This window comes from Ictalurus furcatus, chromosome 3 (assembly GCF_023375685.1).
Source record: "Ictalurus furcatus strain D&B chromosome 3, Billie_1.0, whole genome shotgun sequence".
Taxonomy (NCBI): domain Eukaryota; kingdom Metazoa; phylum Chordata; class Actinopteri; order Siluriformes; family Ictaluridae; genus Ictalurus; species Ictalurus furcatus.
The window spans coordinates 28,304,648-28,324,063 of NC_071257.1; the positions used below are offsets into that span (position 1 = coordinate 28,304,648).

The 19,416-nt window shown below is 38.4% G+C and overlaps 1 protein-coding gene and 1 long non-coding RNA gene across 2 annotated transcripts; one reads left to right on the forward strand and one right to left on the reverse strand.

Moving 5' to 3' along the window:
- Positions 1 to 475: 475 nt before the first annotated feature.
- On the reverse strand, positions 476 to 3,019 carry LOC128605994 (uncharacterized). Its single transcript, XR_008385622.1, has 3 exons — positions 3,001 to 3,019; positions 2,761 to 2,870; positions 476 to 496 (listed from the first exon to the last, which is right to left on the reverse strand). It is a non-coding gene; the product is annotated as an uncharacterized LOC128605994 (long non-coding RNA).
- A 7,105-nt stretch (positions 3,020 to 10,124) lies between these two features.
- Positions 10,125 to 18,222, forward strand: LOC128605979 (uncharacterized). The gene is made up of 7 exons (XM_053621906.1): positions 10,125 to 10,209; positions 10,381 to 10,665; positions 13,916 to 14,130; positions 15,244 to 15,369; positions 15,479 to 15,592; positions 15,697 to 15,795; positions 16,179 to 18,222. The coding sequence occupies exons 2-7, from the start codon at positions 10,539 to 10,541 to the stop codon at positions 16,287 to 16,289; spliced, it is 792 nt and encodes a 263-aa protein (XP_053477881.1). The 5' UTR covers positions 10,125 to 10,209; positions 10,381 to 10,538; the 3' UTR covers positions 16,290 to 18,222.
- The last annotated feature ends 1,194 nt before the right edge of the window (positions 18,223 to 19,416 follow it).

Consider the following 19,416-nt stretch of genomic DNA (forward strand, 5'->3'; position numbering starts at 1 on the left):
AATAGCTGCTTAAGAATACATTTCTATGCAGTATTATTGTATAAATTAGATTTCAAGTTTGAGTTGTATAGCTTAGGGGCTTTCAATTTATTTATTTATTTATTCATTCATTTATTTCACAGCAAGGAACCCCATTTAACTGTTAAAATTATTCCATGTACCCCTTCAGTATAGGTTTTATATTTCACATCATAATCCAACTCTTCAAATATTAGGCTCTTTTTTTTCGGTTTTTGTTTTTTTGTTTGTTTTTTATGTGTACAGTTATATTTGGCTATTTATTGGAGTCTTAAATTGTTTTATTCCTGAAATTTCCACCCACAACATTTTTTTTATTAAAGATTTCAATTGTATGAGTTATCAAGGGTTGAGTTAAACTCCTTTAATTCAAGTGACCAGTAAAACCATCCAATAAGAGCTCTGAATTTGATGACGGTGAGTTGTAATTTCCAATCATTGTAACCCTCTGACATTGCTTCACAGACCTCACATAACCCTGCACACAGATGATGAGAAATGCTGTTTTTATGTATCTATATACATACAGTATAGGCATCGAAAAATATTAATTGTAAAGGACCCTTACAATCATTTTAAAACCAAGGATTGTAAAAAAATATTGTACAAAAAACTCAATGGTGCTGCAATTCATTTTGAGATCTCTCTTCCAGTAAAAGCCAGAGAGCTTCCCATGTATAAGCGAACTGCATACAGGAAGGGAAAATATGATGGTGGTGTACACCACCATATGAGCATTGCGTAAGAGCATACACATGGTTACAATTATTCTCCACGGCCTCAAATGCAGTGGTTTCCAATGGGGTTGTTTTTCTAATGACCGATTGAAGCAGATTGTCACGTTTTTATTGCTATTAACTTCAATACACTTGCAGTCGCATGTTTCATTGCATTCAGTTAAATTCTTGTGTAACTGAAGATAAACAAAATACTATACTCTGTGTTCGACCACTCGAATGATTTTCCTCAAATACACATTAAAATATAAATGACAACTGATTACCTTTACTGAATTCTAGCACTTAGGCCACACAGCTACTAGTCCAGGCTCTTGTTATTTCAAAACTGGACTACTGCAACGCACTACTCCTGGGCCTCCCAGCCAGATTCATCAAACCTCTTCAGCCTTGTTTTCAACCTGCCCAAAAGAACCCATGTCACACCCCTCTTCATCTCCCTCCCCTGGCTTCCTGTAGATACCCGCATCAAATTCAAGGCCTTGATGGTCACGTACAAGACCTTGTCAGGAACACTGCAACACTCGCCTTGTGGTTTACGTTCCTTGATCTGCAATCAGTTAAGGCATGAGTTCCCTACCTCCAAACTGACTGGTCCTTTTGTGGTGGAATGAACTTCCAACCTCAATCCGGACCGCAGAATTCGTCACTGTCTTCAAAAAAAAAAACAGCTAAAGACCCACCTCTTCTGTGAACACTTAACCTAACCCCTACCTTGCCCCCCCCCCCCCTTTAAAAAAAGAATAAAAAATCAGCAATTACAATGGCTTTTACACCTCTACTCTGTGCACTTTGCTTCTCTAGAACTCAATTGAAAATCTTGTATGGGAGCACTACTTGTATTGTTCTCTGCTTTATATATCGCTTTGCTTGTATTTCCTCATTTGTAAGTCGCTTTGAATAAAAGCTAAATGAGTAAATGTATTAATTTTATACAGTGTTCTTGAGAATTTGGGTTCTATCTGTCAACAATGCTATAGTGAAACAGTTTTACAGCAGAATCATATGCCATGCATGTTAACATTTTCATTCAGATTCACATGGGAAGAGTGAGTCATCATTTTTCTTCTACTGCAGTTAAACGCCTACCTAATGTCCTTTCACTCAATTTTGAACAACATTAGAACTTGCCTCAATAGGTTGCTTCGGTTTCTGCATTCATATCAGTGCACATTTTTAGTTTTGCGCAACTAGTGATACAGATCTTTAAAGAGGAAACTGTGAAACTAAAATATGAACCATATGGGCTAAGAAAAAAAAAACCTTTTGTTAAATATCTTTTCAATTATAATAGTCATGCAAAATATAAACTGCTGTGGACATCCATGATACTCCCATCTACTGTATGAAATTATGTGCTCCTGTGCAAAATTACAAGCTAAGGCACTGTATTGTATTACTTAAAAAAAGAATGAATCGTAATATTTGGTTACTCCAAAGCCTGAAGGGTAAAAACTATGATTAAGAGATTATTTCAAGAGAGTTTAATGTTTAATGATTGGTCGGACAGCATTGCCATTTGAAATGTCCATGTGTCTGAACAAGTTCCAGATTTGAATGAGTGTAAATCAACTGATCAATGTTAATGTGTATTAAAAAAAAAGCATGTACAGTCTTTTCATACATTTCTAACTCAAAAGTGTGTTTTGTACTCTAAATCTGTATAGCTTGTCCTTTCAGAGACCAGACAACTTTTCCAGAGGGAAAGATTTGTGGTTGTGTTACAGAACATAGACTCGGAAATATTTCGGTTTCTGCCTGATTGCTAATTAATGCCACAAAACCTTAGGGAGTGAATTAAGTAACCGGAATGACTTTGTTGTATTACTCCAACATTGGTAAGCTGGACAACAAGCTTTAGTAACACATTATTTCATGTTTGTTTCATTTTAACAACGTTATTGCTATTGTTGCTTTTGAATGGGGTTTCCGTTCTTATATCAGCACATCTCTTTTATGTATATAATAAAACACTGGCATTTTCTTTTAATTCTCTCTCTCTCACCTCTGTAGACAGTTTATTTCCCTGCTCCTTGACTGTGAGAAGCTCTCTTGGTTGAGGAGCAAAGGCAGAGGGCTGGGAAGTGGAGCGATTGATCTCCCGCTTCAAGAATGCTGCCCAGAGCATAAAAGGAAACAGTAAGAGAAAAGAAAAAGAAAAAGGCACGAGAAGAAGATGAAAAACTAATTTTGAGTTCTAATGTATTCCTATAAGTACTTTAAATGGAACAAGAAAGTGTCTCACTTGCCAGAGGAGAAAAAACCCTCCCTGAAGGTCTTTGTCTCTTCACATCTGAGACAGTGTGACGTAAAAATCAGTAAAAATCAGGATTGAACTGGGGAAAAAGTGAACAAGCAGGGAGAAAGTGTAAAGTGTGCAAATGGTGAGTGCCACAAAGTATAACGTGTGTTAAGTTGATACAAGATTTTATCTCTGTGTCGTCTCACGTGGTTAGTGTGATTTATGTAGCACTGTGGTCCTGGAGGAACGTTGTTTCGTTTCACTGTGTAGTGTACCAGCTGTATATGGTTGAAATGACAATAAAAAGCCATTTATCTTGAAGATGACATTATTTAACTCACATATCTGAATTTGACAAACCACAGCTCTGCTAGAACACTGACACGATTGTGGGCAACTTCTGAGTAGAGGAAGACCTAGAGCAGATATACCTCCTTGCTGTGGAATAATGATCCTATGGTAATCAGAAAACACTGTAATGTGAAATCCATCCATCCATTTTCTATACCGCTAATCCTACATAGGGTCGCAGGGGGAAACTGGAGCCTATCCCAAGGAACTCGGGGCACAAGGGCGGGAGCACGCTGGACAAGGTGCCAACCCATCACAGGGCACAATCACACACATTCACACACTACAGACAATTTGGAAATGCCAATCAGCCTACAGAGCATTTCTTTGGACTGGGGGAGGAAACCCTGAAGCACAGAGAACATGCAAACTCAGTGCACACAGGACGGAGGTAGTAATCTGAAAGTGCAATTATGCTTCAGTCTAAGGGTAGGAAATATGGCAAAAAAATGGCAGCAAAATGTTCGAGCTCAATAAAACATTACAATTTTTCTCAAAAATGAATAACTCGTTTTCATCAGTAATAATGGTTGTTCAGTGTTGTAGAAATACTAAAAACCAATGTTCTCAGAAAGTCTACTCTAGTACAACTTATTATTTAGGAGCAAATGTTTTGCTTGTCCAAATATGTGGTGTACTTATTTTTTCACATGACTGTAGATAAAAATCAGCTGGAACTTGTAAAACGTTTCGAATTCCGCTGGGTCACCTTGTGAAGAATGATGCCACACTACATTTTTCAAACAAAGATTTTGGTGGATCACGGCTCACCTGTAGGCAATTTACATCCTGACCACATGGGACGGATCCAGGTGACTAGCAACAGCGTCGAGGTGCTCAATGTCAATGTGTCAGATGTGGGCAACTACACACTCAGCGATCATCTAAATCGCAAAGTCAAGATCATCTCTATGTACTTGGTTGGTGAGTTTCCACCTGAAATTTTTATAAACTACATTTGTATATTCTTGGAATATTCCAATTTATATAGGATTCCATTTATATAGGCTAAATACAGACATTGTATTTACAATTTACACTATTGAATGTGTAATTATTATTATTATTATTATTATTATTATTAATATTATTACTACTACTACTACTACTACTAGTATTACTATTATTATTACCATACGTGTAAAATGTTACTTATTTGTTATTGTATTTATTTATTTATTTATTTATTTAAATGTTGGGATATCAGTTACCTCCTTCAATTGTTTTACATCACACTATAAAAATAAATGTACATCGGCAGTGCATCAATATCATCACAGATTCATTCATAATCACAAAGACAACACTGCACAAAATGAATAAACACAATAATAATGTCGACACGATAAGCAGGGTGAAATACTCATAGGTACTCAAAAGAGAAGGTGTTGTGGATAAAAAATGTCATAAAATAAACATAAGGGAGACCTAGCATCCAGCAAAGGGGAGAAGAAGAAAAGACGGGCACCTAGACACATATAAGCGGGATTAGGCGGACATTGACAAATTGGAATTACACTTTAAAGATCTTTAAGAGCAGTAGTAGTCAAAAAAGTCAAAAAGAGGTATACGAGCTGAGCTGAGGAGGGCTAATACACACACACACACACACACACACGCTCGTACAGTCAAGGGCGGGCAAGTAGACACAACATACACACACACTCTCTCTTTCTCATACACACACATGAATAACTTTAATAATATCTTATAGTAATAGAGAAACTCTCTATAAAAAAACAGAATAGTAGGATATGCAGGACAGTAGAACTGTAATGATATTAAGAAGTTGGAAGTACAGTAAACCGCTTTTTAAGTAGTATAAATATATATAAAATAAGAAATATAGTGCAAATATGAAAATAAACTAGAAATACAGGAAAATGTAAACTTACTCATGACTCAAATGGTGAGGGTTCTTGTCTCGCAAGGAAGGCCTTAATTTTAAGAAAGAACCATGAGGAGCCATTTATAAGGGTAGCTGAGTCAAGCTGCCCCCCCCCCCCCCCCGGCGAGATAACAGTAAGACCAAGGTCACTCTAGATTGTTTAGTCTTGTCCACTTTCTATTTTACGGGTTATTCAAACTCTCTGGTTTCGATTCCCTAGGTAAATGAAAAACGAAGTTTCTGATGCCCTAGGTAACTGAAAACTCTGGTTTCTGATCCTCTGAGTAACTAGAAACTCTGGGTTTTTATTTTCTGGGTTATTAGAAATGCCTGGGTTCTGATTTTATGTGTAAATTAAAACCCCTGGTTTCAATTCTATGTGTAAGTGAAATAGCCCTTTTCTGGAACATAAGAGTAAGGTAAATGAGCTCTTTTTTAACCCTATTGGTAGTGAGATCATAGTCTTCTTGAAACATCTGGGTTATTTAGTGTGTAAATACAGTATAAATACTGGAGCTTAAGCTCAGGGTATTGGGATCACCTCTGAGAATTCTCATCGGTGTGGATCTCGTGTGGTGGAACGGAACAATAAAGCTGGACCCTTGCTTCTTCTCACTCACGGCTGGTGTATTTTTTCTATCTCCAACTGGGCTCAGAGGTAGATGTGAGTATTGGCTTCTATGTTGAATTTTAAGTGTTTTTGGGTAATAGGCTAAATTTGAGCCAACAAAGGTTTTGCATATTTCTTCCAGCAGAATTCTCATTAAACAGGAAGGTTAGACCCCTCCAGGGAGTTTTGTCGGGCCTTCTGAATCAAACACTGCACTATTATGAAATTTAGATGTGCATCTCACTTCTTTCAGGATGCCTCCTAGACAAATTGAATTATTTAGTCACGTGACATCTGGAGAAAAAAAAAACCCCAGACGTTATTTCCTGGACTGGGCGTGGCCTGGTAGGTGAGGGTGTGTGCTTATGGAATCTGCATGAGCGATGCTATTACAAACAGACGCTGTAATGTAGATGGAAGCAGACTGAGGTTATAATGTCAACCAAAAAAAATTACAAAAGAAACGTAAATACAGGTCTACATAAAGCTCTTCAAAAAGCCAGTACTTGTGGAGTAGGAGGTAGGGATGGGGAAATGAAGCCTCATAAAGCACTGAGGCTTTCCCCGAGGGGGAGGGGGAGGGGGAGGGGGGGGGGAGAGAGAGAGAGAGAGAGATTTTTCATTATTCTTATTGAGAAATAAGAGCTGTTTGAGAGTGTTGAGGTCTGTTGGAGTCTATTTCTCCTCTTTGACAGTACTTAAGGAACACTGTTCACATGGTACAGAGGAGGCTGGTGTACAAAGAAACTGCAATGCCAATGTGTATACATTACCAAAACAAAACCTGGTGCAAAAAATCACCAAGAAAAAATATTTATAGAAAAAAATACCAACCAGACTGAGCCAACGTGATTGGACAGAAAGTGAGGCTTCGGTTGTTGTCGATCACGTGACTCTATGAAACTAATACACGCCCTGAAAGGGGGCTTCACTAGAGATCACAGACATCCTAACTCCTTTACTCTCTTACACTTTTACTCTTTTACTCTCTCTCTCTCACACACTCTCACACCCACTCATACTCTCGCTCTCTCTCCTCTCACTCACGCACACACACACACTCTCACTCTCTCTCTCCTCTCCCACACACACACACACACACACACTCTCCTCTCCCTGTCTCTCACTCACACACACACTCTCTCTCGCCTCTCCCTCTCTCTCACACACACACTCACTCTCTCTCACACACACACTCACTCTCTCTCTCTCTCTCACACACACACTCACTCTCTCTCTCTCTCTCTCACACACACACACTCACTCGCTCTCTCCTCTCCCACACATACACACACACACACACACACTCTCACACTCTCCTCTCCCACACATACACACACACACACTCTCCTCTCCCTCTCTCTCTCTCACTCACACACACACTCTCTCGCCTCTCCCTCTCTCACACACACTCTCACTCTCTCTCTCCTCTCCCACACACACACACACACTCTCACTCTCTCTCTCTCTCCTCTCCCACACACACACACACACACTCTCCTCCCCCCCTCTCTCTCTCTCACTCACTCACACACACACACTCTCGCCTCTCCCTCTCTCTCTCACACACACTCTCTCTCCTCTCCCTCTCTCCCACACACACACACACACACACACTCACTCTCTCTCTCTCACACACACATACACTCACTCTCCCTCTCTCTCTCTCTCTCTCTCACACACACACACACACACACACTCCTCTCCCTCTCTCTCGCTCTCTCTCACTCTCTCTCTCTCTCTCTCTCTCTCTCTCTCTCTCTCTCTCTCTCTCTCTCTCTCTCTCTCACACACACACACACACACACACACACTCCCTCACTCTCTCTCCTCTCCCTCTCTCTCTTCACTTCATCCATCAGTTCGGTTCAGATTAGTTTCTGCTGCTTCATGGCAGTGTCTCTAAATAAAAATGAAAAACAAGTACAAAACACACTTCACCCTAGACTACACTAAAGTGTACCCATGCATAATAAGGGTAAAAGACAACGACAGTGTAGCTTTCTGTTCTGTATGCAACAGTGATTTCTCAGTTGCCCATGGTGGGGTAAATGAGTGTAAAAGACATGTTGAGGTATTTAATAGCTGTCATTCGTCCATCAGTAGCCTATAGCTCACGTTATTTTAACTAGCTGCTATAAGGAGCTACTGTATTGATGTCTAGGTGATGAGACCAGACTCCCTGTAGACATGTGTAAAGTAGTTATTGAATATAAAAATGACTCCATGAGTGGAATAATACAGTAACATAATATAGTGTAATATAATATGAAACAGTGTAAGTACATATTTTAATGTCACATTTTCTGCATACACCAGAAAAGCTATTTGCATTAGTGTGTGCAAATAGTAAATTGCAAAAGGTTGTTAAATAAATAGTTGTGTTCTGTCATAATGAAATGTCATGTCCTTGTTTGTACATGTTTGGTGGCTGGGTGGGGGGTGGGTGAGCAGCAGCCAGTGAAGCCACCTCCCTGAAGTGAGTTTTTACAGGTTGAGGTATCTGAGATTCTGTTGCGTGCTCGATACATACCTTCACCTATTTCCTTTAGCCAATCCCCATGTTTTTGTATTGTGTAAATGTTGGCATGCTCTGTTTTGTTTCTTGTTTGAAATGGCATGCAGTTATCTAGTCTGACGGGTTTATTCAGTGAAAGGATATATAACTCTGTACGACAGGGTTCCTCTTGTTTTTCTGATGCTTTGTTATTATTATTATTTTAGTTGCTTGCCTCTGTGCTGTGTGGTTTTGGATAAAGTTGGCTCACCTCGGGGCTCCACATTCCCTTTTTAAATCTCAGGTGAGTATAATCTCAAATAAATAATAATGCAGGATGTCCCAAAAGTCTCCATACATAGGGGGAATGCGCAAAATGGCTTCCAACTTTTTTCATACTTAGTCTATATTATATATATTTTTCTGATATCCTTTAAGAATGCCTTTGATAAAAGAAGAATGTATTGATATCATTCTCATGGCTGGATCAGGAAGCTGTCGCAAGATTGCACTGGACATGCAATTACATGTATAACACCAGATTTGTTAACACAAGTTCATAGTGAATGGAAACGATGACTGTGTGAGATTACAAGGAAACGGCTATCATGTAGAGTAAATTAAGTTACATTTTGCTTTAAAAAAAGTGTTAATTTCTCCTATGTAGGGAGAATATTGGGACACCCTCTACTTTGTGGTCTACATTATCTACAGTTGTGTTTCCAAGCACTGTTTCATAGGCTGTGCTTTAAAATTCTCGAAACAAGGCTACACATCGAAACAAGATTTGCATGCAGTAAAAACGCAGGTGTGTTATCTTGTCAGACCACATTACTTAAGGTTGGAATTTCACTTCTCTGGTATGTCTTATTTTCTGCTTCCCAGATATGCATTAGTTATGTTCTTCTTTTAGGCAAAGTCGCTCCAAGTTGTACAAACACTTGAAAGTTTGCTTTAGATACAGAGTTAATCTAGCTTTCCTGAAGGAGCTCCGGTGTAAGGAAATATACATTTATTATACCAATATGCTATAGTACAAAAACAGGAAGAGAGAGAGAAAAAAAGAGATTCCTGCCGTTTGTTGTTAAAGTTTCTTTAAGTGATCATTTAGATGTCCTCGATCTATAGTTCAAATGACACGTACTGCATCTTAAACATGTCATTCTTTTATGCACAGAAAAATGCAAGACATCTGGATCCTGCTCTTGGCTGTTCAAATTATGTGTAAGATTTTTTTTCCCCTTTTCATTTTATCTCATTCCTGTGCATTCTCATGAATGGTCCAGAACATGCCTCTGCAAGGACTGCACTGCCTCTACAAAGATTATTCAGAGTACAATAGTACCACTTTCTCCTGTTTTTATATCGAAGCTAAGCAGTGTAACTGGTGTAAACCCATGGCCTAAATTCAGTCAATGTCTGGAAATTACAAATAAGCAAATAAATGATTTACCAATGACCATAAAGAAAACTGTCTAATAAATGTTATCTTAATTGTAATAGCATATCGGCTGGTAGGAGTCCCAAAGGTACATTTTGATGATCTAGAGATCTTTATTTTTACTCCTCTTTTTCTCTCCTTAGACTCCTGTGCTTCCATTACATATCATGTAGAAATCATGTATGGCGACTCACTGAATATCATGCTGTCAATAGGAGCTATGAAACTGCAGTTTGTCCCTGTGGATGAAACAGAGCCGAAAGTCCTTTGGGCCAAATATCAGTTAGCCAAAAGGGGAAGAGTATCAGGAAGAGATAATGGCAGGAGATTTGTCATTAATTCGATCACATTTGATGATCAAGGAACCTACACTGTGCTGAACGTGTTGGACAACAAGAGGTCCATCCATTTAGTGAAGGTTGTCGGTAAGTGATCTTAGGCCTTTGTAAACATTCCCTTTTTAATGCCAGTTTTCTTTTTTAACTCCTAGTTTTATATTTTCCATTATTAACTTGCTTTTATATACAATGCTTCCTCTGCACAAACCTCCTATTTAAATGAGAATTTAATACTACCTCTGTTAATTGCTTTTGAAGCTAAAAGGATTTCCCAGGATTGTGTGGCTGGTGAAACGTTTCGAATTCCACTGGGTCAGCTTGTGAAGAATGATGCCACACTACATTTTTCAAACGAAGATTTTAATCTCACTCTGGTGGATCACGGCTCACCTGTAGGCAATTTACATCCTGACTACATGGGACGGATCCAGGTGACTAGCAACAGCATCGAGGTACTCAATGTCAATGTGTCAGATGTGGGCAACTACACACTCAGCGATCGTCTAAATCGCAAAGTCAAGATCATCTCTATGTACTTGGTTGGTGAGTTTCTACCTGAAATTTTTGAGTATTCCCAAAATGTATTTCTACAAAATCTAGAGTTCTTCTTCTTATAATTAATTGGAGGAGCACATCTGGCAGGAACTGTTTTTGTGATTAGTAGTTCTGTAGATTATTAATAAAACAAATTGATGAAAGTATCTGAAAAAGTTAAAATGACATAAGTGAAATAATAATAATAATAATAATAATAATAAACTTGTGTTACAAAACCATTTCTCTGCTTTTGATTGTCAGTTTCCTCTACCACCCCAGAAAATAGCATCACGTCAGTGCCAAAAAACATGACTAGCCACATGACTCTACCCTTTTAGCTTTAATAGAGTACTTTTTAAAATATTTGTTCATTTGTCTGCTATGGAAGCCCTAATGCATTATTTTTTTTTTCTTTCTTGTTTATCTCATGATCTTGACATAACAAAAAGCAGTTTTCTCACAATATAATTTTATCATGACAAAATCTTGTGTCTTGTGATTGGCACTGGTGTTGCATGCACGTTGGTGTCTTCACCATCACCATCACAAACTTAATAATTGCCTGCTGTAGAGCTGGACCTTATCTCCACATTAAGAGAGAGGGGCATTGCCTTCTCAAGTGTCAGACACTAATGTGGAAGTCGTCAATCACTCACAGACACAGAGCTATTTCAGCTTGAGTGAGTCCCTGATCAAAGTAAAAACTAATTTGTTCAGCCATTATGTTGCCTCCAGAACAATAAAAACATGTTGTTATGTCGAGTACACAGAAAAATTAAGTCGTGATCACGAGAAAACAAGAAAGAAGAAAAGAATAAGACAATTGCACAAAACTGTTTTGCACATGTCTTTCACAGTGAAGTTTATTGGTAAATGTGATCAGCTGTATTCATGTTTGATGCATGTGAATCAAAGAGGGCTTTGGATGAATGCAAGTTGTGATGACGTCACATGATGCGTCTTGGCCAAAATCTGCGGTAATTCTGAAACATATTGCGAAATTTGCTTGATTTTGCATTAATTTCTGCAATTGCAAAATCAGGAAGGACTGCTTAGGGCTTCTGTAGTCACCTATCAGTAAACACACACAATAGCATGTTTTAGGAGGTGAGAGGAAACTAGAGAACACAAAGGAAACCCACACACACAGGGAGAACATGTTAAAATTCTACAGGTTTCACTTATAATAGCAATCAATGGTATTATTATTTTTTTTTTAAAAGTCAAGATAATAAAAAGAATTACACACACACACACACACACACACACACACACACACATATATATATATATATATATACATGTATATATACACACATATATTAGGGATGCACCGAAATGAAAATTCTTGGCTGAAGCCGAAGCTAATGAAAAACTTGGTCAAAGGCCGAATACCGAACACGTTTTTCGTGTTTTTTCCATTTATTTTACCATTTTTTTCACCACTGCATAAATTAAATAGTCAAAATGTGCTTTTTACTATTTTGTCTTGCTTTTCAAAGAAAAAAATCAATTACAAAAACTACAATTTCAAAATATTTATTTAACACTGAACATTTTTTTTTCATTCCTGCAGGCATAGGCTACCAACAAGGCACAATGTACCTTTAAATAAATAAATTAGTAAAATAAAAATATTTTTATGTGGTCATCTTTGAGCCCCCCTTGAATAGCCTATGTTAGGCCTATAACTGACTGCTGAAAGAATTTAACACTCTGTAGCCTACAACAAAAAAGTGCACTGACGAGTGCAAAAAATGGTTCTATTCGGTTATAGACGCCTGATTATATTGGGGATATATACCGCTCGCGACCCTGTACACCTCGTGGAGTATTATAGTAGATATAGTATAGTTAGATACGTTGTTAATGTTATGTTCCCTTAAATAAATACGTCTTTACCTGCTTCCATACTCTACTCCCTTACGTCTCGCGACGTGACAGAATACTCCGGAACAGAAACAAAACAAACGCATGTGTCCACAGTAAACAATGTCACGGTTGTCAACATCCGAAGAGCATGCGCTCGTGCACGTAGCTCGTGCATGCGCACGCCCCATCATCGCTCCGGGCGCACTGCCGGAAGTGGAGGTCGTGACATTCGCGCGTCTCACTCTGGGTGCTAGGGTATTTGGCACGTCATCAAACACGTCATTGTTTGGTCAAATGTATTCGGCCTTTTCACTTATTCGGCCGAACACCGAAAGGGCTTTTTTTGCTATTTTTGGCCGAATAATTTCGGTTACCGAACATTCGGTGCATCCCTAATATATATATGTATGTATGTATGTATTTATGTATGTATGTGTTGTATATATTGTGTATATGTACCATCCCCAACCTAGTGCAACAACATTGAAGCACACAATTGTATAGGATGTATTTGTATGCTATAGCAGTAAAATTTTGCTTCACTGGAACTGAGAGGCCCAAACCTGTTCCAGCATGACAATGCCCCTGTACACAAAGCGAGCTCCATGAAGACAAGGTTTGCCAAGTTTGGAGTGGAAGAACTAGAATGCCCTGCACACAGCTCTCACAGGCCTTCTTGGCTGACATTAGTGCCCTACCTCACTATTGATGCTGTGGCTGAGTGAGCAAATCCCCCCAGCCATGCTCCAAAATCTAGTATAAAGACTTCCCAGAAGAGTGGAGCTTATTATAACAGCAAATGGGGGACTACATCTGGAATGGGGTTGTCAAAAAGCACATATGGGTGTAATGGTCAGGTGTCCACAAACATTGGGCCACAAAGTGTACTTTTGGCCATACAGTGTAGACAACCATTTAGCTCTTTGTTTTGGGTGCGTGTGTGTGTGTGTGTGTGTGTGTGTGTGTGTGTGTGTTTGGGGGTGGGGGGAGGGCGGGGGGATTTAAGAGCTTTAGAATTAACAGTGATTGACAGTGGGTATGTGTAAAACACTTCACAGGAAAAGAAAAAGGCTAGATGACTCCAAAGACAAAATACAATCTGCCAGTGCCAGTAAGATAGGAAGTTATTTAAAATTCTTGTAAAACTGTCTTTATTCTAGCATTAATATAAAATTAACTAAGATCTCAGTAATGTTCATGATGTTAAGAATGGAATTTTATAAACAAGCAAATGTAATGGTCTATAGGTAACTGACAGGGTACATCATCTTCCATAGCCAATTCCCCTCTTTTGAGGATTTCAGTTTGTGTAATAATTATGTTTTCCCACCTCTATTTCTTTCTTTCTTTCTCTCTCTCTCTCTCCCTCTCTCTCTCTCTCTAGATCAACATCAAGGGATTAGTACAGGTCCTCTGACAACTCTTCTGCTATTGCTCGGTATACCACCCTGTATTTGCTGCTGCTTTAGAAATAAGAATTGTAAAAAGCGAAGGCAACCCACCACCAACACCACTGTTGTGAAGTTCGACAACCAAGTTAATCCACCTGGACCTCCACCAGCCTACGTCAATCCTCAGGCTCCTGCAGGCCCCCCACCGGTAACACACCAGCACACAACACAACACAGGATTGTGCAAGAGTCATGTTTTTTTATTTCTCAAATCTCAATTGCTAGCCCTACATTTGAAGCAGATTATGCATGATTGTGAGTGCAGGTGTGCACCAGAGAGGGTATAAACAGGATGTGAAAACCACAGCATTGTGACACTGCCTTTGTTTTGTCTAATCCTGTAAAATATTATGTTTACAACATGTATGTGAGTTAAATTCCAGAAGATTTCCTATTCACTATTAAGGATGGGTTATGTTAGTGTTAATTTGGTAACCCATGACAAGTGACCTTGGCGCACCCTCATGGCCACAGAGATCGCGGCCTATGTTGCCCAGCCAACCCTGGGTTGAACTGAACCATGGCATGTTTACCCCTACGATGCCATTCGTTGGTCAGTGTGTGAACTGACAGATATTTGTCCCTTCTCACATACTCCGTAGCCAATGTGCCATTTTTAAAATTTTATTTCAAATTTGGATTTTTGTATTTCACTCTGATTTGGACAAACAAATTAATTGCATCCTGTCTGTTTGACAACCTTATTGGACTTTGGATTTTAAAGCTGTTAGCAGGGTTATGCTTCCTGGTTTTTTTTGCATAATTGATGTGCTTGTGACTGACAGCATTTTTCTTTATTGTATAGAATATGTGAATTTTGAATTTGAGCTTCAAAGCAGTCTATCCCTATTTTATGGTAAAAGGAGTAATAGTGGAGGGATGAGAGAGAGGATGAGAGTAATCAAGGAGATCCCTGCCTGATCTTCAGACTCAGACATGAGTGATGCCATTCTCAGTCAGGCAGCAGAGACAGATGTCTCAATGTTTTGATAGTTGTTTTTTTGTTTTGTTTTTACACTCCTACCTGTTAAAGTGTTAAAAATATAACATTTAAATGGTTACTTATTTGAATAAAATAAGTACAAAGTAAGTTTAAAAAAAGAAAAAAAAAAAGAAAGTTGTATTCTAAACCCCATCTATCTAACGGCAGTAGATGGAAAAAATGTGAAACTATTACCCATTACCTAAAGAAACAACAAAATCCATTAAACGAGTGTTGAAGCTTATATAGCCTTACAGTGCCTGTGCTACTGATTTACAGGGCTATACTCCTCCCTACCCTGCTGTAGGTGAGAGTATTGTTCACCCACCTCCTAATCCCATATTTCCTCCTCAACCACCCTGCAGTGGATATCCTTCCACATCACCTGCTATGCCCCCTAAACCTGTAAGACACACACACAAAATTTATTTCCTTGTTCAAATATATTTAAATTCTGTAAATAAAACCAGTGCAAAATGACTTATTAATGGATTTATCTATTGTGTTTTTTTAGGACTTTAACCCTGAATGCAGCAACCAGAATCCCCTTTACCCTCCTGCATCCAGCTTTCCACCAGCTCAGCCTCCTCAGTGGAGTGATGCCCCGTATACCCAACCTGCTCCAGCTGTACGATTCTGCTTCATCCATTGATATATTTATTTCACTCTGTCCCCCATTGCATTCTGTCCCTCTTTTGTGCAATTCTCTCTCTTTTGTGGCTGTGTTTGCAGGGTTTTGCTCCAGTGATGTATAACGCTCCTGCAGGCCCTGAGCCAGCCACAGGGGAAATAACTGCTATGACTCCACTACTCACACCTCCACAGCCTGAAGTACCTACACCATTACTTCATTTCCATTTACGTTTCTTTTATTACTCTAATATGATTTAACAATTAACTCTGTACTAAAGAGTGTTTGTTCATTGCACTTTTTACCATACATGAGCATTAAGGATGGTTGAAGATACCCTTCCAGATGGGTAATGAACCACAGACTGTTATGTAATCTATGTATTGAAGATGGTAATGGTGCCATAGTATTGACATTGATGATGTATTGGTGATTTCCATGATAGTGATGGAGTCGAAGGTTTAGAAGTAATATAGATATCAGGTTTAATAATTAGTCCTTCTCTCTGTGTTCTCACCCTTTCCTAATATGTATCTGATCCTCTTTCCCTCATCATATTAATATTGTTCATCTCCTCTACTAGGTGGCACAGAATCCAGCTCCGTACACTGCCACTGATGTCCTGAACTCCTCGGACTCCAACGTCCAGTTCAACACAAACAACGGAAATGACTCAAGCTCCAACTTCTTGTAGTTTCTTCTCCATCTTGACTATTATTGTAAACACAAAAAAGAGTGAAATTGTGCTGATGCATAGGTTCATACTTGGTCATTTGCAAGTAGTCGTTTCAGGATATAAAGGATGGTTTAATGAACTGGTTAAAACTTGCAATGAAATGTAGTATTGTCTTTTCTAACACAAGGATGTTTCAGGTAAATTTTAAAATACTATAAGTGGAGTGAGGAAAAAAGAAAGGCTATAATGGATTAATGAGTGGATGCCTGGACACCTCACAAGTATTGTTAAATGATGCATTTGTAACCAGTAGAATAAGATAGACTGGGAGCTTGGGCTTAATACTTTGTGTCTTAATGTCCTATGCAGGTTTTTTTTTTTTTTTACTTAGTGTACTATGTGGATGTGGAGTGATGTGAATGTTGTTGTTTTTTTTTTTTTTTAAAAACTCAGTTATGTTGTTAATGCAAGCAGTAAATTATAAAATGTTACCTACCTTTTAGTTCTATTTTATTTATTTTTTTTACCTTGATTTTTACATAATCAGTTCAAATTGAACGTTAGAAAAGATTGGTTATGAATTTGGAAAATAATGAAGATTTCATGCTTCTTCATCATTCTTGATGTGATTGTGTAAAGAAATAACCTATAGAATGTTACTTAGGCCAACATCTGAATATAGTCAATATACAGTAGTCCATTGTACTTAGAAACACAGGCTGCATAAAACAAAAGAAAGTTTTGTATTTGAGCACCACCAAGTCGTAGTTTTATGCATACACATACATAGACGCTGCATTGGCCTGTTGTTGCGATATACCAACATGTCCGCCATATTGATCCGGGCAAGACTGCCCTATAAATACAAGTAAACTGGGCAGCTGCATTTTTTCTGGATAAAAAGCACAATAACGTTTACATTTCCCAAACGATTTAAATGGGTTATGATCTACGTGGAGTACAAAAAAAGTAGTTAGACTTGGAAAATGAGTCACTGTCAAAAGGAATTGTGAAAACACATGCTTGTCAATCACAGATTTGGCATATTTTTCTTGGTTAATAAATGCTGAGATGTCCCTAATGCAATATAATGTAATGTACATGAAATGTGCGTACAGTTTTATGTGTGAGTGTGAATGCATGTGTGTACCAGATAGTATTTTATGTACTAACTTTGTGTATGTCATCTAGGAAACTGGTGTCTCCCCCTGAGATTGATTATGTGGAATATTTCAGGAAGGACTGAGTGGATGAATGTAAGGGTTTTTACTTGTATTCCCCCAAAGCAGATAGTATATGGTCAAATTTGTGATCTAATCATATCCAATTGTTGTTATTGTTATGTTTACAATACTGCTATATTTTAAACTCTTAGGATTTCTAGTGCCCTGCATGTTTTTGTTAATTGGTAACCCAGAGATTCCAGAGACACATGCCTGCCCCCTGCTTCTCTTTGAAGCTGAAAAAACATTTTGACTGGAAAAATGCTTGGTCCCAGCTACACACCACCAACCATTGCTGTAAAGTTTCAGTTTTACAGAAGACAAACAATGGCATACCAAGTTGAAATATGTTGGTGCACCAATAAACAGGGCTTGAAACAAGGCTTGAAACAGGGCTTACTTTTAGTGCTGTCTTCTGTGGAAAGAATGAAGCAGAGCATCAGTGGGCCTTTCAGGTACTCACTCCATGTACTTTGATGAACATTTGAAGGCTTTCTAAACAGTGCCCACCCATCTAGATGGTGTCCTAGGTAGCGGCTTTGATTTTTACTTCACCTCAGATAGTCAGACAAGCCATTCTTGCCCCTTCTCTTGGCCAAAGTATTGTGTTTTCTGTCATTTGGACTAGGCCAACAAACCAATTGCATCCTTAGTCTTACAACATTGTTTGTATGATGAAACCTTATTTGACATAAATGCAATATAATAAAACTGCTGTTTTTAAATTATTTGCAACATTGTGCTTTTTTAATATTGATAGGCTTTTGCAAAATAATGCTTTTATTGTCTCTGGATGACAACACACTGCCACAATATCTAATGATGATTACTAGATCTGCCCACCTTTACGCAGTTTGCATAAATCATCCTAATACGATTTATCACTCAAAAATAGCGCAGAAGATGAGCCAGTTGACAGTGCCCTCCACTAATATTGGCAACCTTGGTAAATATGAGCAAAGAAGTGAAATATTGTCTTTATTGTTTAACCTTTTGATCTTTTGTTAAAAAAATAACAAAAATACTCTGCTCTCATGGATATCAAACAACTGCAAACACAACAGAGGTTTATATATTAGAAAAAAAACTTTATTAAATATAAATGTGCAACAATTATTATCCATTTGGCCATTCATTTACAGTATATACACTCATACACACTGAATGCCATACTATCCAAACTAATCACACCACTTGGTTGTTGTGAATGTCTATTGTTTTCTGCACCTTGTCACGTCTTTTGCTGCTGTAGTACTCAAATTTCCTCTCACGGATCAACAAAATACATTTTCCATTTCAGCGATCATGATGGAGTACGAGGTTTAGAGGTAACATAAACATCAGGTTTAAAATGATTCCTCCTCTCTTTTTTTTCACCCTTCCCTAACCTTCCGTATTTCTCTTTAACTATCAGACCCTCTTTCCCTCATCACATTAATTTGGCTCATCTCCCCTGCTAGGGAACGCATCCTCCAGCCCTGTAAACTGATGCTAATGTCCTTAACTTCTTGGATTCCACTATCCAGTTCAACATCAACAAGGGAATGGACTCACGCTCTATTTGAGTACAGTCTACTTCCTGTATTTCTCCTGCTTGCCTTTTATTCTATCTCACATGTCTGTTAAACCCTGAAAAACAAGACTCTCTTTCAAAAGAGTGTAAGTCTATCCATATCTTCATCATCTTGCCCTGGAATTTTTATGTACTCTAGACTCCTCTGTGAGAGAATCACAGGCACTTTCACCGCCCAGTTCAGAAGCACTTTCACCGCCCAGTTCACAATCACTTTCACCGCCCAGTTCACAAGCACTTCAACTGACCATTCCACAATAATCTTCATTTATTTTGATCTTGTATGCAAAACTATATGCTGACATAGGAAAAACCCATGTGAATAAGGCTGCATGTGTTGGTCAAAGCA

What these genes read in the sequence shown, in the direction of transcription:
- LOC128605979 (XM_053621906.1), top strand. Translation starts at nt 10,539, where the DNA reads ATGGGACGGATCCAGGTGACTAGCAACAGCATCGAGGTACTCAATGTC. An exon ending in CTGCTATGCCCCCTAAACCT is followed by an intron (nt 15,370 to 15,478) that starts GTAAGACACACA and finishes GTGTTTTTTTAG; the next exon opens with GACTTTAACCCTGAATGCAG. An exon ending in TCACACCTCCACAGCCTGAA is followed by an intron (nt 15,796 to 16,178) that starts GTACCTACACCA and finishes CTCCTCTACTAG; the next exon opens with GTGGCACAGAATCCAGCTCC.